Genomic DNA, 23,652 nt, shown 5'->3' with positions numbered 1-23,652 from the left:
TGGGCTGCTGACTGCTGAGGTGGACTCATATCCCAACACCACTACAGTCACACATAATACTGGCCAGAAGTCTGATAGACTAAGGCAATATGTCCCCACCTGACATTGGGGCTGTTCCAGACATTCCATCCATGGGTACTGGCCTGGGGCTGAGGGCCATTAGGATTTTCCCAGTATTAGGTTTCATCAGCCCAGCACTAAGTTCCAAGCCAAAGTCCTGGGCTTGGTGAATTCGGTCTTGCTCCACACTATGCTGCCCAAGCTTGGGGTAATGTTGGTAAAGGCAGTCCTTTGGCCACCAAGGCTAATGTTAAACTGGGTAACATAGGTTCTTACAGCTCCTGAATCTCACAGCTGTAAGAACCTATGCAGTCTCAGGGGGTGTACCCAGGTCTGTGCCACCATTGACAGTGACGTACACCAAAACACAAAGCTAAACCACAGGGTGCTGGTCTCTTCCTTATACTATGGGCAGGTCTAGAACTCCATGTGTAAGCAGTGTTCTGGGAATAGCTGTGCTCCCTAAGGCTGGAGAAGGGGTTGTGCTGACAGTATGGTGCAAAGCTAGGTTGCACTTGTCTTTCAGACACAGGTACCTTTACAATCTGGGGGATGTGCCCCAGGCCTATTTCACATGTGGCAATGATGCAGGCCAAACCTCTAGTCTGTCTCATCAATATACATGTCTCTACTCCATACTGGGGCAGGTCTAGAGGCTCCATCTGTGAGCTCTGGCCTGTATGTAGGGGCCATCATTTTCTCTCTGGTACTCTCAACACAGCCAGCATGGCACTGAACTCCAAAGCAAAGTCCTGCACTAGTATTTGTGCCTTCCTCCCTAGCAGGCAGAGTTTTGCTTCCTTCTCTACTGCCCAAGGTTGGGGCAGGGATGGTAGAGGTGGTCTTTGGCTGCTTCGCTAATAGACTCAGCAGCTGAGTCTGTTGGTATAGTCCTGGGGTAGGGATCACAGGCTTTGTAAACTGGCTCTGGGTTTCATCATGGGGGGCCTGGTATTGGCTTTCAAGTCTAAGCCTGGACTTATTCCTTCTCTCTCCCCCAAATAAGAGGTATATTTGTCCACATGGCTTGGAGTTAGGGTGAAGTGGGCAATCCTTTCTGTCTTTTTGGATGTGTCTTTTTTTTTTTGAGAATTTTAATATTTATTTTTTAGTTATCGGCGGACACAACATCTTTGTTTGTATGTGGTGCTGAGAATCGAACCCGGGCTGCACGCATGCCAGGTGAGTGCACTACTGCTTGAGCCACATCCCCAGCCCAGCGTCTTTTCTTATTATCATCATACCAAAATTGGGTACTCTGTTCTCTCATGTGGCTTCCTTAGCTCTTCCAAAGGTAGTCTGGTGTGTGAATAGCTGTTCAACTTGGTATTCCTGTGCAAGAATATTCACTTGAAGACCCTATTCACTTATAATCTTGTTCTGCCTCCCTAAAAAATCCAATTATGTTAATTTTTTCTTCATATATTTTGGGGTTTGGTTGTTAGATGCATACATGTTTATAATTTTGTATCTTGCTGGATTTATTATTTCATCAATGTATAATGTCATTGTATCTTGTAACAATTTTTTATACATTTTTTCCAGCTTTATTGAGGTAAAGTTGATAATTAAAAATTGTATATGTTTAGGGTATACAAATTGATGATTTTATGTACATATGTAAACACTAAAATATTCACCACAACTAAACTTAATAATGACCCAAAGTACAGAAGTGGTGATGCAACAGAGGCACCAGGGCCTAAAACAGAAGGAAAGATTTAACTCTGGTACTGTGTGACAACGCTGTAGGGCATACAGGAAAAAAACAGTACATACAGGGTTTGAAACTATCCAGTTTCATACATTCACCAGGGGTCTTGGAATGTATTAGCCAATAAGTGGTGATTAATGTACTAAAAAAATTATACATTGTATGTTAAAGATATGAGCACCTTGTGGTAACTGGTATATTACAGTTTTCATTTTGATTCTTTTAATGGTGGATTTGTGTATGCATGTATATACAGATGTTTTTACATAATGATTTCTGCTCACCTGTGGACAGAAAAAAAGAAATAGTAGCAAAGTGGCTTTAGCTTTTCAACAGTACAGACAACAAAATAGGTATACTAATTAATAGAAATGACTGTTTCTCCAAAGTTTTTCCTTCATTATAATTACATTTATTTAAAAATTTACATATGGCAAAACTCATTCTTTTGGCATACAATTCTGAATTTTGACAAATGCACACATTCAACAACAATCAAGATAGAAAAAAAAATCTCCATTATTGTGTTACCACTTTGTAGTCAAGGAATACTATCTTTGTCCCCTGATATCCATTGTTATTTTTCCACTATCCCTATTTGTTTTACCTTTTCCATAAAATTTACAAATGAAATCAAACAGTAGTAGCCTTTTGAGTTTGGATTCTTCTACTTAGCAAAATGCATTGAAGTTTCATTCAAGTTGTTGCATATATGGTTCATTAGTTTTTATTGCCACATAGAATTTCTTAGTCTGGATGTATCAGTTTCTGTAGCAATGCACCAGTTGAAATATATCCTCCATATTTACTTTCCTCCATTGTTAATGGACTGTAGGTCTAGTAATGAGCAGAGGTGAGATTTTCCACCCAACAGGAAGCAGTTCCTTTTGGAAAGTTCAGCTGAGAAGTATGTTCCTGGGTAACATGTGTAACAGGCTATACCTGGATAACTTATTACCTATTCCTTAAACTATATTTAAAATTGGAGAGTTAATTCTAAGTGAACAGTCTATCAGAGGAATAGAAGTTTGTCCTGAGTATAGTCAGATGATATTGTTAGAATAGGTCTGACAAATATGCTGGAAGCCAAGTAAATGCAAGAGTATTTAATTTTTTTTAATTTAAAAAATACTGAAAAAAGTAAAAATCACTCCAAATCACATCATTTCAAACATTTTAGAAACTGAAACCTACTTTCACTCTGTCCAATTCTACCTTCAAAAGGTTTATAATTTGGTATACATATTTCCCAGCCTTTTCCTAAATTAATTTTGAAATATCTATATACATATACCATATATATAAATGCTTTTACTTAAAAATTTAATAACACTAGTCATATTTTTTCATATAACGTTTTAACTTAATACAAAACCCTGGATATGAGTCAGAATATATTCATAGATATAGTCCAATATTTAAATGGCTGCATAGTATTCCATTAAATGGATGTGCCAGATGTTATTTACACATTTACCTACTGATGAACATTTGAGTAATATCACACTTCACATTTTTGTGACAGTTGTATTGATATAGAATTCATACATAATATAATTAACCCACATTATATGGTTCATAGTTTTTAGTATAATTCATAATGTTGTGCTATAATCGACACAATTTTGGAACATTTTAATGAACCTCTAAAGAAACCTCATATACTTCAGCTCTAAACCTAGCCTTTTCCATTCCTTACCCTCCCACCTTGACTCAAAAACACAATTAATCCTCTGTTACTAAATATTTGCCAATTCTGGACACTTCATATAAATGGAATCATATAATATGTAGTCATTTTTTACTGGCTTCCTTTACTGAGCACATCCTCAGGGTTCTTCCATGTTAATAGTATGTGTCAGAAGTGTTCCCTGCTCTTCTACCTTTTGGATGAGTTTAATGAGGAAACTGTATTAATTTTTCTTTAAAGTCTTGGCAGCATTCACCTAAAAAGTCATGTGGGTCTGGGCTTTTCATTGAGGGTATTTTTTCCTTACTCAATTTAACCTATTTACTTGTTATTAGGGTAGTTCAGATTTTCTTTTTTGAGTTATTTTTGGTAGTTAGGGTTTTTCTATAAATTTGTTCATTTCATCCAGGCTAACTTATTCACATGCATTTGTTCATAGAATTTCTTCATAATTTTTATTTCTACAAAGTCAGTAGTAATATTTTTCCTTCAATTTTGATTCTAGTAATTTGAGTCTCCTTTATTTCCTGATACATCTAGCAAAAGGTTTGTTTTGTTAATCTTTTTTATTGAACTAACTTTTGGTTTGGTTTCATTGATTTTTATCTACAGTTTTCTGTCCTTCATGTGGTTTACTTTTTATCTAATATTTTTCCCTCTAAGCTTTGCTTTAGCTGCATCCTATAAGTTTTGGTATGTTGTCTTCATTTCCATTTATCTTAAAGAATTTTCTAAAATTTCCCTTGTGATTTCTTCTTTTACCTATTGGTCACTTAAAAGTGTGCCTAATTTTCACATATTTGTAAATTGCAGTTTCTGTTACTAGTTTCTAACTCTATTCCATGTGGTCAGAGACATACTTTACATGATTTCAGTCCACTTATATTTATTAAGGCTTGTTTTATGGTTTTGTTTATGATCTATCTGGAAATGTTTCATATGCACTTGAAAAGACCATGTATTCTGATGCTGTTGTGTGGAATGTTCTGTAAATGTCTTTTAGTTCTATTTGGCTTATCATATTGTTCAAGTCTTCTATTTCCTTATTGATCATCTGTCTAGTTCTTCTATTATTGAAAATGGGGGTAGTAAACATTCCAACTTTTTAAATAAATGTCTATTTCTCCCATTTATTTCATGTTCTGTTTTTAGGTACATGGATTATTTCTAAAAGCTCAGTAGTTATATTTTCTCCTTCATTTAAAAAAATTTGTGACTCACACAATTTTCTGTGCAAACTTTTATAAAGTGTATCTCTTATAATAAACAGCAAAGTTTTGAATCTTGTTTTTTCCCTAGTCTGACAATCTTCATTTCTTGATTAGACTGTTTAATCCATTCACATTTATTATTACTATTGGTGGGTGGATTTACAAAATCCATTTTACTGGTTGTTTTTTTTCCTATCTGTCTCAACCTTTTGTTTCTCCTTTCCTCTTTTTGCTTTTTGTATTATTTTCTAATGTGACATGTAAATGTAATAATATTTCATTTTTTTAAAAAGTTATTTTCTCAGTGGTTGTTCCAGGGCTTATCATACACACCTTAACTAAACTGGATCAGCTAAAGATATATATTAAGTTAATGTCAGTGATATATAGAAATATTAGTTCTATATAAACCCATTTCTTTCCCCCATTTTGTGGTATGACTGTCATACATATTGTTTTCTCATTATAAACCTGATAATACATAATTATAATCATTACTTAATATAATTCTATGTTTTAATGAAGAGAAGAAAAGAAAGTCTGTATTTATAGTTTTTTTTTACATTACCCTTCTTTTCTCTCTTATTTTTAAAAATTTGTTCCTGTAGATTTGAGCTATGATCTAGAGTCTTTTCTTTAATAACACAGTGTTATTTCCATCTACCTTGTTTGTTCTATTATTGGCAAACATGTTTTATGCTAAAGACAAAACAATGCAACTATACACATACTGCTTTATACAACAGTTTTTAAAATTAATAAAGGAAAATGAATGCAGAATGCCTTCTATAATTACATATTTACCTTCGTTGATGAACTTTTGTGTGTATATTCATATAAAAGTCTAAGGATACTTGCTTTCAACCTGAAGAACTTCCTTTAATATTTTCTATGAGGTTTGTTCGCAAAAAATTCTCTGGTTGTTGTTACATGCAAATGTCTTATTTCACTTCCATTTTTGAAAAAATAGGTTTTTTGTATATACGATTCTGGTCAAGAGTTAATTTCCTTTGTGTACTTTGAATATGTTATCTAATTGCTACCAGCATGGCTTCTGCTGAGAAGTCAGTTGTTAATCTTACTGGGGTTCCCTAATAAGTGATAGTTCATTTTATTTGTGCTGCTGTCAAGATTTTATGTCTCTGGATTTTAGTACTTATTAGGATGTGTTTGTTTGTAGTTTTCCTTTTGTTTGTCCTATTTAGGGTTTGCTGAGGTTCTGCAATACATAAATTAATGTTTCTCAACAAATTTGAAGTACTTACATACATTATTTTTTGGAATGCTTTTTTCCTCCCCCTTTCGTTCTCTTTTTCTTCTAGCACGACCATTACTTCCACACTGGAGTGCTTAATGGTGTTGAGTTCTATACTCTTCAATTTTATCAGTTCTCTTTTATTTCTGTTCTTCACCCTAGACAGAATTATCTCACCTAATCCTCACAACCCAAAGGAGATAAGTAGTACTATTATCCTCACTTTATAGATGAGAAAACTGAGGCTCATTAAGTGACTTGTCAAGTCCAGGGTGGTAAATGTGGCTGTGAGGTGCACAGGTTTGATCCCTAAGTTAGTACTACTTCCTCAATGCCATACTGTCTTTCTATTATTCTGCAACAATAAACAAACAACTAGGGGATTTGAGACAGGTTATTTCTCTTCTGGAGAACTCTTTCTTTCCATATCCCTTTAGAATTCTTTGCTAGTATGTTCCTCTTGTAAAATTCATATACCTTATATTTAACATATATTAGACACTCAGTGTTTATTGTGATGAAGTGAAGGATTGCTCAACTGTATCTAGTTTAAATGGCCATGAGAACACCAATATTTTTGTTTAAAAAGATTTCATTAGAAAAAATATATAGCTTTTGGAAGACTCTAAGAACTTAGGAAGAATTCATTAAATATGATAATTGACTTATGAAACTACCTACTATTACTGCTGACAATTCTGACATTACAGTGTTTGTTGATCTTAGGCCTGAGGGCCTGTTCTATTACTTACTAGGTAGATAAAAGTTTGAGACATGGACTCTAATAAATAAGTATTTCAATGTTTAATCCATTTTAAAGTTTTGTATAAAGGAGACAGTCCTGGAAAGAATGTTATCTCTAGGGGTAAATATTAAAAACACCAGAAAATGATAAAGGTTTTATAAAAATCCTCAGGAAAAATTCTATGTAATTTATCCTAAAAAATAATACTCTTTGTATATCACCCTTAATACTCAGGATATTTTCGGTCCTAGAGAGTCTTTGATTATAAAAAATGTTTTCTACTAATTCTCTCAGAAAGCTGAAAAGCATTGTCCTAATTAATGTTTTTCTCTCTCAGTTAATTTATCCTCTTCAACTCCAAACAAATTTCTATGTATATGCAAATCTTTACTCCAAGAGTCTAATGTAAGAAAGATTACCTAGGGCCCACTGTGTGTGTGTGTGTGAATGTATATGTATGTGTATGTGTGTGTGTATATGTATATGTATGTATATGTGTATGTGTATATGTATGTGTATGTGTGTGTGTATATGTATATGTATGTATATGTGTATGTGTATATGTGTGTGTGTGTGTGTGTGTGTGTGTGTGTGTATATGTATTTCCCTAGCTACCACTGATTTCTGTACTACTATGTGTAGTAGATGATATGGAAGAAGCAGCCTGGAGATCTGACTGTTGTTTTTTATTCTTTCCAAACTCTATCACCAATATTTTCCCATGCAGTTTATATCCATTTACTAGATGCAATGCTCGCTGTGCTATCTCCTCATCTAAAAGAAAAAGAAAACAAATCAATTTACATAGAACTTAATAATTCAATTTTATTCCAAGTCTAGTTTACATTGCTTTTCTTCAATGTTAACTGTTGGCTGTAAGGTCATATCATTTGATTTGATCATTTTTACTATAATTTCAAATTTGTATAAACCAGGAAGACTAAATATCTCACAATAATGACAACAAAGCTCAAATAGATTTTTTTTTTTCAAATTGATGTTTGTGGGTGTATTCTAATTCAAAAACATAGGTAAAGAAACAAGGATACGAGCAGTGTGCTAAAGTAGTAGACTATACTAATTACACATTATCCTCTATCTTTGATACAAATTATAGGTATTATGAAAACCAAAACTTTTTCAAAGTGGCAACACAAATAAAAGGAAGCTTTGCTATATTTTTCTTTCAGTGGGGGGAGTGGTTATGGGAATATTATTGGGATAAATAAGTTTAAGAACTTTTGTAGGCATATAGAAGCTTCAGGTAAGAGAATATATATTGTACAGTACAAATATTCAATTAATGGGACTTGGATGTGAGAAATAAGGAGGTATGGATTATGGCCAGGAGTTGTGTAATCATATGTAGACAATGTTATTAGACTGAACCAATTTAAAAAATTAGTTGTAGATGAACATAATACCTTTATTTTATTTATATGTGGTGCTGAGGATCGAACCCAGTGCCTTACACATTCTGGGCAAGTGCTCTACCACTGAGCCACAACCCCAGCCCACTAGACTGAACCAATTTTTGTCTCAGATGTATGTACTACAAATTTTCAAATGTGTAGTATATCTGCTGCTATTATTAGTAAAATAGCCATGCATTAAAAGTACTTAGTTTGTAAGCCCTTTTTATTACATATTTCTTAATTAGTGGGTCATATTTTTTTTTAATTTGAAAAAAACTGAAAAACACTGGTACAGAAGATCTATAAACTTTCAGTGAGATAGGAAAGATGACATAGGACTATGTGAAAAGAAGCTGGGCACAGTGAAACATGCTTATAATCCCAACAACTTGGAAGGCTGCAGTGGGAGAACTGCAGGTTCAAGGCCAGCCTCAACAACTTAGTGAGATCTTGTCTCAAATCAATCAATCAATCAATCAATCAATCAATCAATGGGGTTGGGGATGTAACTCAGTGGTAAAGTGTCCCAGTACCAAAAGCAAAACCAAAAACTGCATGAAAACAATGGAGAGGAGTTGGCAGTCTTCATGTGTAAAACTACTTGCTTATAAAAAGGATAGCAGACTATTTATAAATGATGACAGTTCAGTGATAATTAAAGGTACACATTCTACCTAGCATCTCCCCCAAAAGACATGAAATTCCTATATTGTTCTGGCATCTGGATTAGAACACTGAAACCATGTATTAACATGCAAGTAATATTTAGAAGAATGCACACTTCAGTACTAATTATAATTTAGTAATGAATTAGTATATTATCTTGCAGTCACTTAGTCCTAAAGGAATAGGGAATAAGGCAAATACATGTGTTCTGATCAGAATATCAATATATTATTCAGTGAATAATTATAACAGACTAGAAATATCATTGTTAGCAAAAGGAAATAAATTTTGGTAGGGTAAGAATGAAATTCCAACATTGCGAAAATTGAGACATACATATGGTGGTTACACACTGCCAAAAGAGGAGAGGAAGAACAGAAAGGGGGACAGAGGAGCACTAAAAACATTTTCCTTAATTCTCATGTGCAGTTGAGAAATCAAAGGGCTATATCCAAAGAAATAAAAGGACTATATCTAGAGAGGTTGTATATCTCTAGTGAACTGACACTACAACAGTAATTATCTAGATGAAGTTACTTACTGGGAAATGTGATGAAAGCCTGTCCCCTCATTCGTCCAGTCATCATTTGGAATTGAATCGGAGGTCCCTTTTTCTCTTGGAACCGAGCAAATAATGACACAAGATCTCTTTCACTCACTCGGGGGCTAAGATTCTTCAGGTATAACACCTAATGTAAATTGAGGATCAATAGAAATATCACATGAGGTAGGTAAGACAATTCTTCATTATGGTTAGAAATAGTTTCATATCAATATTATGGATTTAACACATTCATCTAATTTTATTCTCTCCAGAAAACTTTCTAAAATTATAGGCACTTAAAAAAGCAAACACAAATTAAGAAGGTCAGAAAGAATAAGGAAAGAAGACAATGGCAACAATATCCTAGAAACTGGAAAAAACTGGATGATTATGAAACAACTCAGTACACACTATAAATCTAAATATTAAATCAGCACCCACATCTCTACTTAAGAATTCTCAAACAGTTCAGAAATTGATAATTTCTGCTATCTCTGGAAATGGATATTAAGAGATGGGGTTAAAATAAAGTTGGTGCACTGAAACCTATTTAAAAACTAATGAGATCTTTAAATACCTCCTTTACAATATGCTACTGGGTAATGGCAATTTGCTGATCCTGGCAGAATACTGGAGTTTCATTGTTGGAATACGGATAATGCCATAACATAGCTGAGAATATGAATACTATTTCTGAAAGCAAGGAGACTAAGAGAAAGAATGCATACTAAATGCTGGTTTCTCCCTGGTCTTTGCCCACCACTTGGCTCCTAGAATGCTTGAAGTACCACATAAGAAATATTTGATTAGAGAAATGCAAATTAAAACTATACTGAGATCTCATCTCACTCCCGTCAGAATGGCAATTATCAAGAATTCAAGTAACAATAAATGTTGGTGAGGATGTGGGGGAAAAGGTACACTCATATATTGCTGATGGGATGGCAAATTGGTGCAACCATTATGGAAAGCAATAGGAGATTCCTCAAAAAACTAGGAATGAAACCACCATTTCACCCAGTTATCACACTCTTCAGCATATACCCAAAGGACTTAAAATTGGCATGCTTCAGTGATGCAGCCATATCAATGTTTTTAGCAGCTCAATATACAATAGCTAAGCTATGAAACCAACCTAGGTGCCTTTTAACAGATGAATGAATAAAGAAAATGTGGTATATCTACACAATGGAATATTACTCAGCCTTAAAGAAGAATGACTTTATGCATTTGCCAGTAAATGGATAGATCTGGAGACTAACACTAAGTGAAATAAGCCAATCCACAAAAACAAAGGTTTAATGTTCTCTCTAATATGTAGATGCTAACATACAACAAAGGGAGGTAGGGAGAGAATACATGTTCAGTGGATTAGACAAGGGAATAAAGAGAAGGGAGGGACAACAGAATAGGAAAGACAATGGAATAAATCTGACATAACTTTCCTATGTACATATATGAATACACCAGTTAATTTCCACATCATGTACATCTACATGACTGGGATCCTATTTAAAATAAGATATTCTCCATGTGTGTATAAGTATGTTAAAATTGAGTCTAATGTCAAATAGTATTAAAAAGAACAAATTAGAAAAAAAAGAAAGAAAGCATTTGGAATAGATTCCTTTGGGGAAACTGATAAGTTTGAAGAGGAAAGATTTTTAAATGTTGACTTTGGATGGGAAATTTCTCTAAGAAATGACCAGCCAGGATAATTGTTTTTCTCAGAGCTGGGGACCAAACCCAGGATTTGGCAAATGCTATCCAAACACTCTATGACTGAACTACGCCCCCAGTCTCTCAGAACATCTTAAAATGAAATTCAAAGTCCACATGGGCCATTCATGTTCTGGGATCTTCCAAACAGCTTTTTAGTCCTTATTTATAGATATAACCATGGATTATCAGGCATCTGAGGGAAAACCTCTAATGTGAAGGAAAGATAACAGAACAAAATGAAAAGAAGAAAATGGGGGAAAAGAGGCACCATGGAGGGGGAAAAAAACCTTCAAAAATTATAATACCCTCAGAGAAATAATACAAAATATTCTATCAATTAGGAATGGGATACTATTTTAAAAATCTAAGCAAATAAAAGAGCTATATTATGTGATTGAATTTAAGTTGCTTAAAATAGGTTGTTGTCAGGAGCCACTCTGGAAATACATGCCCTTAAGACCTGAGCAAGAAATACTGAACAATTATTGTGCATGGCAATAACGTGGGCTTTACCTCCCCTCAGATAATGAGGTGTGGCTCCAGGAGTAAGTGTTACCCGGTGGGGTTGAGTTACACTCACCTGTTCCTTTGTAATCCTACCCATTGCCCCTTTTTTGGATAGAATGTTCTAAGAAACAGTGTCTCCCAATAAAGGCCAACTCCAAAATGTGTGCTCCCTTCCACCTCTCTCTCCAGCCTCTTGTGACTTTCTCTTGCCCCCCTGAGGGAACCTGAGGCCAGGAGCTGGGGAAGCCATCCTGAAGCTTATAAAAATGTATTCTGTGTCTGTGTGGTATTTTGTGTCACCCCAAATTCACATGAGTGACTTTGGTTCAGTTGCCTGTGCTAAATAGGGGCAATAGATTGGCACCTGAATGAGGGGCACTCATTGTGAATTTGGCAGATTGACTTTGGTTGAGCAGCTTAGAAAATTCGGAGTAACGTGGATTGGGTTGTGAGAGAAAACAGGTTGCAAATGGAAAGTAAGGGACGCTAATCATAATATGGGGAATTCATCATCTTCAAAGAGAGAAATCTACTTCATGATCCTGGAGACATTAATCATCATAGGGGAAAACAAATCAAGAGAACCCAGTTCACTACATTCCTAAAAATAGTCAATGATGTCTGTCCATGGTTTTGTGAGGAAGAACTGCCTAATTTGCCTACTTGGGAGAGGGTAGGTAGAAAGCTGTTTAAAGGTTGCCTCTCTGCTAAACTACCTAGAGGTACAATAAAGAATATTCAGAAAGTCTGGACTGCCTTAAAAATGTGTCTTTTTGCCAACCGATAAGAGGACCACTGGTCCTCCGAGAAATTGTTTTAAGGGCTGCAGGATGCAATTAGGACCTTTGAACATGACAGCCTTGTGCCATTCCAAGATGAATTTCTCTGTCTTTGCCTGGACTAAGGGCAGAGTTAAGTCATGCCCAGTCTGTAGCTTGTAAACCTCAGACAGAAAGGCTTGGGGGCGAGACCTAAGATTATTCAAATTACAGCAGATTAAGGCAGAGAGTGATTCACAAGCATATCAGCAAAACTTGTTGGTAGGGGCCTGTGCTAGAGAGTAAACCAGCCCAAGTCGAATTTCAGGAAGGGAAAATCCAAGATGGGAGAGAGGAAACCGCACAGGGAAATTCCAGAGAGGCCGAGCTGTGGGTTCAGAGGAGGATCCCAAGTCCAATGGAGAAAGTGAGCTGGGAATGGGTTTAAGTAATCTGTGGTTGGGTGGTCCTGCTTCTGCCATTCGGATACGGCCACTCCCCTCCCGGAGAACGAGATTCAGCCATTCCAACGTGGCCTTTGGGAGAGAGAAGACATTACAGGTTTCCAGCTTTTTTCCAGTTTTTGAGGTAGACAAGCAAAATCAGTGTGTTCAAATTCATCCTGTGGTTCCTTTTAAAACTAGGAAGGAACTGAAAAATGCTTGTTGCACTTATGGTCCAGTTTGCCTTTTGTTCAGAGCTTTATTGAATCAATCTGCAGTGAGCCATTACCACCTCATGATGGATTACACTAGACAAAGTGTGTCTGTCCAGAGGTGAACTTTTATTATGGAGATCAAACTGGATGGATTTTTTGCGCTGAACAAGCCAAAAGGAATAGCAGACATGGTATTGATAGTCCCATACAGATGTAAACTGGAACAGGACCATTTGCAGATTTAGAACAATAGTTAAATTATGATTTACCAATTTATGATCAGATTAGTATGTGTGCTAGAGAGTCCAGAGAGAACTACCAAATTAAGGTGAAAACATTTTGGATTTCAGTCAGATCTGGCAGGGACCAGAGGAGAAATTCTCGGATTTTGTAGCATGCCTTTACCAGGTGGCAAATAGGACCATTGGTGATTCCAATGCATCTGAGGTTTTGGTCAAACAATTAGCTTTTGAAAATGCCAATAAAGTCTGCCAGAAAATTATCCGACCCCATCAGATAAAAGGAACTCTTTCTGAACTTATTCGCCTTTTCTCTGACGTGGGTCCAGTGCAATTGCAAAGTATGACTATCGCTGTGGCTTTAAAGCAAGTTTTACATCCTCAGTCTAGGAGAAGACACTCTCAGGGGCAATGTTTTAACTGTGGTAAGACGGGGCACATGGCTAGGGACTGTGGATCGCCATGCATCTGAGGAGATCCACCTGGTTAATGCTAGTGCCATTGGAGAGGTGGCATGGGAGGCTCCGGCAGGCATGGCAGAGGTGGCCAGCTGCCATTTGTGGCTACACTTCCATCTTCACCACCACTGGGAAACTGGAGGCAGGGCTTGCCCCGGCCCCGCCAAACAGTAGGGGTATTTCAATTTACACTGGAAGAGGAGCCAAAGGCTCACAGATGTCATCAAGCCTAGCCCAGCCGCCCAGTAATACTATCCTTCTGGGATGTTTCCGTCCCAGAGGCCGAGAGCTTGGGACTCTGACCAGCCATGGGACTCATTTTAACTCCTGAATTGGGCAGACAACAAATCCCTACAGGGATTCACAGGCTGCTGTTGCAAAATACCATAGGCCTAGTGTTGGGATGAAGCAATTTAAGTCAAAGAGGAATTCAAATATTGCCAAGTGTTATTGATCCAAATTTTGAAGGAGAAATCAGGGTTACAGTTCAAATGGTTTGCATTATCCAGCTTTCTCCCAGGGATGTTGTAGCACAATTAATATTCTTGTCTTGTCGCTCCACAAACAGCCTGGATGAAAACCTGAGTTCTGGGTCCCGGGGCCGAGCCTATTTGGCTCAATTGGTTAGACAGGAGCGCCCTCTATTGGATCTTAAAATCAACTATAAAAATTTCAGAGGTGTGCTTTATGCAGGAGCAGACAAGTCAGTTATTTCTAGCAGGTACTGGCCAAAGAAGTGGCCTTTACACATTGCACCTACCAGCTTAGAAGGGATTGGTCCAATTTCTCAAACTGCACAGAGTGCTCAATATCTTAGATGGGAGGATAAAGATGGTAATTCTGGAGTCTTTAAACCCTATGTCCTAGACAATTTGCCAGTAAATTTATGGGGTCGAGATATTCTAAGCAGCCTGGGTTTGTTATTGATAACTCCATACTCCATTGTGTCATCTCAGGGACTTAATCAAAAATTTATTTCTCCTAGGAAATTTGAAGGAAATTCACATGAAGGGTATTCACCTATAATCCAGTCTCTCCACCAAAGACTAGTTAATTCACCCAGTCAAAATTTTTGGCAAGGGCACTGAATTTCTTCCTGGCCCAAAAAACATCAAAAAAGATTAAATGAATTACAGAAGAGCCAAATTGGGTTTGTCAGTATCCCTTAACAGAGGGGAAACTTTAAAAAGCCAATATGTTGGTCCTGGAACAACTTTAGGCTGACCATATAGAACCTACTTTTAGTGCATGGAATACATCAATTTTTGTAATTAAGAAAAAGTCTGGTAAATGGAGGTTGTTACAAGATCTCAGGACAATTAATCATGTTACTGAGCCCAGGGAGCTTTACAACTAGGGCTTCCTTCTCTTACAGCCATTCCTTTAGATTATCATCTAATGGTGATAGATCTAAAAGACTGCTTTTTCACTATACCTTTATATCCAGATGATTATAAAAAGATTTGCTTTTAGTGTTCCAGCAATAAATTTTAAAGAATCAGTTAAGAGATATTGCTGGAAGGTGTTACCTCAGGGTATGTGTAATAGTCCAACTCTTTGTCAGATTTTGTGGCACAGGATATCACGTCTGTAAAGCAAAAATTCCCTGATGCGTATAGTATTCATTTTATGGATGATATACTTGTAGCTCATGCTAGTCCAGATGTATTTTTAAAAGTTTTTGCCTAATTAGAAAATTCACTTGCTGCAATGGCTTTGTGCATAGCACCTGAAAAGGTGCAAAAGACATCTCCTTTTCAGTATCTAGGTAATATAATAGAAGGACACACAATTTGTCCTCAATACTTACAAATAAGAGTAAAAGGATTACACACTCTTAATGATTTTCAAAAATTATTAGATGATATTAATTGGATGAGATCATCTTTAACTACCACAGATTTGAGTCTTTTGTTTCAGATTTTAGAGGACTGTTCTCCGACTTCCCGTCAGCTCACAATAGAAGCAAGAACGGCTTAAAGAAGGTTGAATTTACTATTAGAAGTGCTCAGCTTACCAGAATTAACACACAGAATTAAAATATTAATAAATAATATTTATTAATATTTCCCACTGCTTATGCTCCTACAGGAGTGATATGGCAATCATTGGGAATTATTGAATGGCTCCACTTAGCTCATTCTCCTCAAAAGTCATTGACTCCTTTTCATGATTTTGTTGCTCAGTTGGTTATTAAAGGCAGAATACAAGTTTTATAGCTAGTTGGATCATAACCTAATGTTGTTATTATCCCTTATTCTACTCAACAGAATGATTGGCTTTTCCAAACTTCTAATACCTGGCAAGTAGCTTTTGCTAATCTTCCTGGTCAGATAGAAAGTCATTATCCTTGTGATAAAATTATTCAATTTGCCTTAGTAACTACATTCATTTTTCCAAAAATTGCACATACTCAACCAATAGTTGGGGCACTATCAGTGTTCATCGATAGGTCAAGTTCAGGTAAAGCAGGTTTTTATAGCCATGCTCATACAGAGGTAATACACCATATACTCTTGCACAACAAGCAGAACTGCAGGCTCTCATTTGTGCTTTAAGTCATTTTGCAAATGAGCCAATTAATATTTATTCTGATAGTTTATATGCAGTTGGAGTTACAAAAAATATTGAAACTTCACCCATTGGGTACACACCATCACAAGAGTTATTCAATTTGTTTCATACCTTACAGAAGACAGTTCAAATGTGTCAACTCCATGTTTTATAGGCCATATTCGGGCCCATATTAATCCCTCAGGGCCTTTAACATCAGGTAATGATAAAATTGATAAATTGGTTGCTGTTTGTCAGCAACTGTCTTTATATGACTGTGCACAAGCTTCGCGTTCTTTATATCATCAAATGCTTCTAGTTTACATAAAAAACAATATTACTAGAGAGCAAGCTCATCAAATGGCAAATGGATGTAACTCACATTCCTCAATTTGGCAAACAATGTTATGTTCGTGTAATTGTAGATACTTATTCCAGATTTATCTTTGCCATAGCCCATGCAAAAGAAAAAAAAACATAACATGTTATTTCTCATTGCCTAGCTGCCTTTCAGTATTAGGATGTCCTTTGCAGATTAAAACATAATGCACCAGCTTATATTAGCTCTTCTTTTTAGCAGTTCTGTCAACAGTTTCATATTGACCATAAAACAGGTATTCCTTACAACCCTCAGGGTCAAGCCATTGTAGAACAAACTCATTTATCCATTAATCAGCAATTACAAAAAAAAGAAAGGAAGAAATAAGACCCCCAAAATAACCTTGATCATGCTTTGTTTTTTCTAAACTCTGACTCAGAAGGTCACACTGCAGCTGAGCGATACACGTCTTCCAAAGCAACAGGTCCTTTAGGCCAAGTTTGGTGGAAAGATTTACAAGCAGGTCAATGGAAAGGACCAGATCCAGTGATAATGTGGGATAGAGATCACGCTTGTATTTTCCCAGAAGGTACATTTCATCCTACTTGGGTACCTAAACATGCCATCAGAAATGGAGGACCAAGAGCCAAAGTTCAAACGACTGAGGATCGATCCAGAGATGTCAGCCCTGACTCCCAGCAAGAATAGGAAGCTTCGAAGGATGAGGGGAAAGAAGATGGCCCAGAGAGACCCAACAGTGAAGCTACCCTCATGGAAGCTGTTGAAGAATCTGATGCTGCAGGCTGAGCGATGATCCAGCAGCAAGGAATAACTAAGTGTCCAGTTATGATGTTTATAGCAGCGCTAGCTTTGTTGAGCTGCCAGGTAACTAGGACACAGAAAGAAACATATTGGACATATTTTCCAGATCCACCTTTAGTACACCCAGCAGTGTGGACTGGAGAATATAGATACCCATATTACTCCCATCTATGTGACTGGATTTAATTATTATGGCTATAGTGGTCAGTTAGCTATGTGTTGGTCCCAAAGTAAACATGCTAGCTGTCTAAAAATGTCCTTTGAGGAAAAGACAGCAGTTGGGGGACCTAGACCAGCTAATTGTACTGGCCTCAGGGAATCAAAGCCATATATTAGAATAGTTATTAAAATGGGACTCTCTCATAACAAGCCAGTCATTTTAGCAGAATGTCCACTAATTCCTCACTGTCCTAACCATTCTGCAATAGAAATTGGCACATTACCTAAGTGGATGGATTGTATAAATACCTTGCCAATACAACATAAGTGTCGAGAAATAGTGGGTATATTTTAGACTGGTATCCTAGGATTGACAAAACACAATTAGGCAAGGGTGCTGCCATGACCTCTGGAGGATTTGTTAGTAACATCTTGACCTTCAGCGAATGTGGCATTCAGAAAGATGTTTGGCATTTGATTGAGGCCTCAGAATTTTTATATTTTACTGACAAGTCTTTACCTGAATTTGTAGGCAGAAGTTGTTCTTGTTATGGCCTGCAACCTGTGTTCAATCTCCTTACGTTTTAATTACTGGAGATGTGAAAGTCAAAAGAAAAGATAATAAATATCTTGTAGCCTGTAATAAATGCAATTTAACTAATTCTATCACCAGATACAATAGAAGGAAGGGAACACTGATACTTCACCAGCCCTCTTTTGTCTTACTGCCAGCTAATATCTCAGAGCCATGGTATGCTGATGCTGGTTTTCAAGTCTTACAACAAATACATGCCCAGCTGACTAGACCTAAGTGAGCTCTTGGACTCATAATACTTGGAGTGGCTGCCTTAGTTTCATTTATTGCTTCCACGGTCACAGCTTCAGTGGCCATATCTCAATATTTTCAGCATGTAGATTTTCTTAATAATTTGGCTCAGATCACTTCCAAAGTTCTTCATAATCAGATAAATATTGATGAAAGGATTGAAACTAAGCTAAATGCCTTAGAAGCTACTGTCATAAATATTGGTAATGAGCTTTCAGCTTTAAAGTTCAAGGAAAGACTCAAATGTCATGCTGATTATAAATATATGTGTATTACTGCTTCCAATTACAATGCTTCCCAATGGGATTGGGAGAAGGTTAAAAACCATTTATTAGGTATTTGGCAAAAAAATAATAACAGCTTGGATCTTCTGGAGTTACATCATCATATTCAAAATATACAAAAAAGTAAGATTGATTTTTCAGATCCTACCTCTTTAGCTGATCAAATACTTCGAACGTTTCATGGCTTTAACCCTGGAAACATACTAAAACATTGTACCTGGTATATTATTGGACTGTTCTCTTTGCTATTAATTCTTTCTTGTAATCATAGAATGTCCTGCCTTCAGAACAAGAATTCAGGAACCAGAGATAGTGACTCATCACCTACTTTTTCAAAGAAAGAAAGGGGAATATGTCGGGATCCACTCTGAAAATACATGCCTGTAAGTCCTGAGCAAGAGATACTGAACAATGATTGTGCCCCGCAATAACTTGGGCTTTACCTCCGCTTGGATACTGAGGCATGGTTCCAGGAGTAGGCGTTTCCCAGTGGTGTTGAGTTATACTCACCTGTTGCTTTGCAATCCTACCCAATGCCCTCTTTTCAGATAGAATGTTCTAAGAAACAGTATCCCCCAATAAAAGCCAACTCCAGAACGTGCACGTGCGCTCGCTCTCTCTCTCTCCAGCCTCTCATGACTTTCTCTTGCCCCCCTTGTGGGAGCCTGAGGCTGGGAGCCTGGGAAGCCATTCTGAAGCTTATATAAAGGTATTCCATGTCTGCATGGTATTTTGTGTTACCCCAAATTCACACAAGTGACTTTGGTTCAGATGCCCATGCTGGATGGGGCAGCAGGTTGTTATGTCTATAGTAAACACCAAGAAAATGCCTATACAAGATTCACAGAAGAAAATGAGAAAGGAATCAAATCATGTCTACAAAACCAAAGCAAAGCAAACTAAACAAAAATGAACCGCAGCTGGGCTTGGTGGCACACCCCTATAATCCCAGCAGCTTAGGAGGCTGAGGCAGGAGGATGGCAAGTTCAAAGCCAGTCTCAGCAAAAGCAAGGCACTAAGCAACTCGTGAGACTCTGTCTCTAAATAAATAACAAAATTGGGCTGCGGATGTGGCTCAGTGGTCAAGTACCCCTGAGTTCAAACCCTGATACCAAAAAAAAAAAAAAAAAGAAAAAAAAAAGAACCACAAAAGAGAAACAAAAGAGCTACAAGACATGAAGAAAACAATGAACAACTGGCTACAGCAAGCCTTTCTATATCAATAATTAAGTATAAATTGATTAAAATTACCAAAAGACAGAGTGCTTAAATGGGTTAAATTGACATGACCCAACTTTATGCTGGCTAAGAGACTCATTTTAGATATAAGAACACACATAGGTTCAAAATGAAAAGATGTAAACAAAAATTCTATGCAATAGTGACAAAAAGAGAATAGTGGTGGACATATTTATATGACAAAATAGACTAAATCAAAAACTGTCACTAAGACAATGAAGGGTATCATATAATGGTCAATTCGCCAGGAAGATATAAAAATTACAAATACAATATATGTGTATGTATGTATAGATACCCCAAATCAGAGCACCAAAATAAATGAAGCAATGACTGAACTATAGGGGAAAAATCAGTATCACAGTAACAGTAGGAGATTTCAATATCCCACTTTCAATAATGGGATAGAATACCCAGACATAAGATCAATAAAGAGAACAGAGGGCTGGGGTATAGCTCAGTGGTTGAATTGTTGCCTGGCTTCATGAGGCATTAGGTTCCATCCCCAGCACCAGAAATACACATAAAAACTAATAAAGAAACAGAGGATTTGAACAACAATACAGGTCAAATGATTCTAACAGATATACACAGAATATTCCACATACCTGCAATAGAATATATTCTTCTTAAATGCACATGAAATATTTACCAGGACAGGTCACATGTAAGGTTACAAGACAAGTCTTGTAACTAATTTCAAAAGACTGAAAATGAAACTAAGTATCTTTTTGGATCACAATGGAATGCAACTATAAATCAATAGCAGAGGAAAATTGGAAAATTACAAATATGTGGAAAAGAAACACATTTTAAAACAACCAACAAGAAATCAAAAGATATATTAGGAAGTATCTTGAAATAAATTAAAATGAAAACACAATATATCAAAACTTATAGGATGCAGCAAGAGCATCACCAAGCTGGAACTTTATAGCAATAAATACCTATATTAAAGAAAGATCTCAAAGAAACAACCTAATTCTACACCTTCAGGAAGTAGAAAAGGAAGAACCACTCAAGACTAAACAAAGCAGAATAACAGAAATAATATAGTTTAGAGCAGAAGTAAATGAAACAGAGAAAAAAATCAATAAGCTAAAACTCATTTTGAACAAACTGACAAAGCTGACCATCATTTAACTAGACTAAGAAAGAATTCAAATAAAATAAGAAATTAAAGGGAACACATTATAACTAATATCACAGAAATTAAGGGGTTTATAAGAAACTACTATGAACAACTGCACATCAACAAACTAGATAACATAGAAGGATATATTCCTAAGAAAAAAAACCTATCAAGAGTGTATCATAAACAAATTGAAAGTGGATTAGATCTGTAATAAGTTAGATTAGCTCAATAATAAAAAAAAAAATCCCAACAAAGAAAAGCCATGACCAGATGGTTTCACTGGTGAGTTTTATCAAATATTTGAAGAAGAAATAATGTGAATTCTTTCTGAATGCTTACAAAAAACTAAAGCAGAGGGAATACTTCCAAACTCACTCTATGAGATCAGAATCATGCTGATACCAACAGAGAAAACAACAGTGTGAATAAAGCACAGGCCGGGGCTGGGGATTTATAGCTCAATTGGTAGAGTGCTTGCCTAGCACACACAAGGCCCTGGGTTCAATTCCCAGCACCACAAAATAAAAACAAAATAAGTACACAAATCAATGATGTAAAAAGAAAAGAAAAGCTCAGGCCAATGAACATAGGTACAAAAATCCTCTACAAATTACCACTAAACCGAATTCAACAGCACATTGAAAGGACCAGACACCATGACCATGTGGTATATATTCTTGGTTTGCAAGGATTATCTTGAGATAATCATGTCAAAATTCAACAAACTGTTTCATGATACACTTTCAACAAACTAGTAATAGAAGGAAATTACCTCAACAAAATGAAAGCAATATATGCAAAGCCCATAACAAACATCATATTCAATAATGAAACAGAGGGGTTTTCCTCTAAGATCAAGAACAAGATAAGAGGTTAGTGTTGTAACTCAGTGGTAGAGCACTTGCCTAGCACATGTGAGGCACTGGGTTCAATCCTCAGTACCACATAAAAATAAATAAAGGAATTTAAGAAATCATTTGTTAAAAACAAACAAACAAGATAAGGATCCCTACTCTTTCTACTTTTATCCAAAATAGCACTGGAAGTTCTATCTGGGTTCAATCCTCAGTACCACATAAAAATAAATAAAGGTATTTAAGAAATCATTTGTTAAAAACAAACAAACAAGATAAGGATCCCTACTCTTTCTACTTTTATCCAAAATAGCACTGGAAGTTCTATCCAGATTGACTCGAGATGAATAAAATAAATGTATCCAAATCAGAAAGAAAGAAAATTATATCTGTTCACAGATGAAGTGATCATACACAAAAAATACCAAAGACTCAACAAAAAAATTAGAATAAACAATTTCAGTAAAGTAACAGGACACAAAATTAATGTAGAAAATCAGTTATGCTTCTTTTCTTTATTTTTCTTGTACATTTTTTTTCCTTTTTGCACTGCTGTGGATTAAAACCAGGGTCTTTTACATACTAGGTCAGCACTGTATCACTGAATTAAACTCTCACCTACAGTTGTGTTTCTATATACTAACAATGAACATATTAAGAAGAAATTAAGAAAACATTTATAATAGCATCGAAAAAGAATTAATCAAGGAGATGAAAGAATTGTACACTGAAAATATCAATATATTGTAGAAACAAAGAAGACACAAATAAATAAAAAGATGACATGTGTTCATGGAAAGTAAGTCAGTATTTTTCAAATCGTCATATTACCAAAGTGATCTATAGAAATTTCCATCAAAATTTCAATGGCATTTTAAATAGAAAGAGAAACAAAAATCCCAAAACTCATATGGAACTATAAATGATCCTAAATAGCCTAAACAATCTTGAGAAAGAACATATCTAGAGACCTCATAGTTTCTTATCTCACGACATATTACAAAGCTACAATAATCAAAACAGTGTAATGTCATAAGCAGATACATAGTTCCATGGAACAGAATAGAGAGCCTAGAAATTTCTGTATCTATAGTAAACTGATATTCAACACGTATGCCAAGAACATAAATTGGGCCAAAAATAGTTTATTCAACAAAATATAAAGAAAACTAGATAGTCATGTGCAAAATTATAAAATTAGATCCTTATACCATATACAGAAATCAAATTAAAATGAATTAAATATATAAATATAACACCAGAAAATTATAAAATTCCTAGGGGGGAAAAAAAGTAAAAACTTCTTAACATTGGTCTTGGCAATGATTTCAATGACACATGAAGCAAAAGAAAAAACAGACAAGTAGAACTATATCAAACTAAAAGTTCTACAAGGGGCTGGGGTTGTGGCTCAGTAGTAGAGCGCTTGCCTGGCATGTGTAGGCAATGGGTTCGATCCTCAGCACTGTGTATAAATAACTAAATAAGTAAAAGTAAAGGTCCATCGACAACTAAAAAATTAAAAAAGAGGTCTGGGTTTATAGCTCAGTGGTAGAGGGTTTTCCTAGCGCGTGTGAGGCACTGGGTTAGATCCTCAGCACCACATAAAAATAAATAAAGGTATTGTGTCAGGCTGGGGTTGTGGCTCAGCGGTAGAGCACTCGCCTAGCACATGTGAGGTGATAGGTTTGATCCTCAGCACCACCTAAAAATAAATAAACAAAATAAAGTTATTGTGTCCAACTACAACTAAAAAAATTTAAAAATGTAAAGGTATTGTGTTCATCTACAACTAAAAATATTTTCAAAAAAGAGAAAG

At 36.0% G+C, this 23,652-nt stretch overlaps 1 protein-coding gene across 3 annotated transcripts in view; it reads right to left on the bottom strand.

The window, feature by feature from the left end:
* Positions 1 to 2,163: 2,163 nt before the first annotated feature.
* The window catches only part of Rbm41 (RNA binding motif protein 41), a 74,135-nt gene continuing 52,646 nt past the window's right edge, over positions 2,164 to 23,652 (bottom strand). For all 3 annotated transcript variants that reach the window (XM_078034436.1, XM_040283965.2, XM_040283963.2), the window contains 2 exons: positions 9,298 to 9,445; positions 2,164 to 7,449 (listed from right to left, as the gene is read on the bottom strand). In XM_078034436.1, the coding sequence (XP_077890562.1) occupies positions 7,283 to 7,449; positions 9,298 to 9,445 (315 nt within the window). In that variant the 3' untranslated portion in view covers positions 2,164 to 7,282. The remainder of the gene's footprint in view (positions 7,450 to 9,297; positions 9,446 to 23,652) is intronic.

Source organism: Ictidomys tridecemlineatus, chromosome X (genome assembly GCF_052094955.1).
Source record: "Ictidomys tridecemlineatus isolate mIctTri1 chromosome X, mIctTri1.hap1, whole genome shotgun sequence".
In the NCBI taxonomy this organism is placed as follows: Eukaryota; Metazoa; Chordata; class Mammalia; order Rodentia; family Sciuridae; genus Ictidomys; species Ictidomys tridecemlineatus.
Note: the sequence above shows the minus strand (reverse complement) of the source record. Positions and strands in the feature narration are given on the sequence as shown.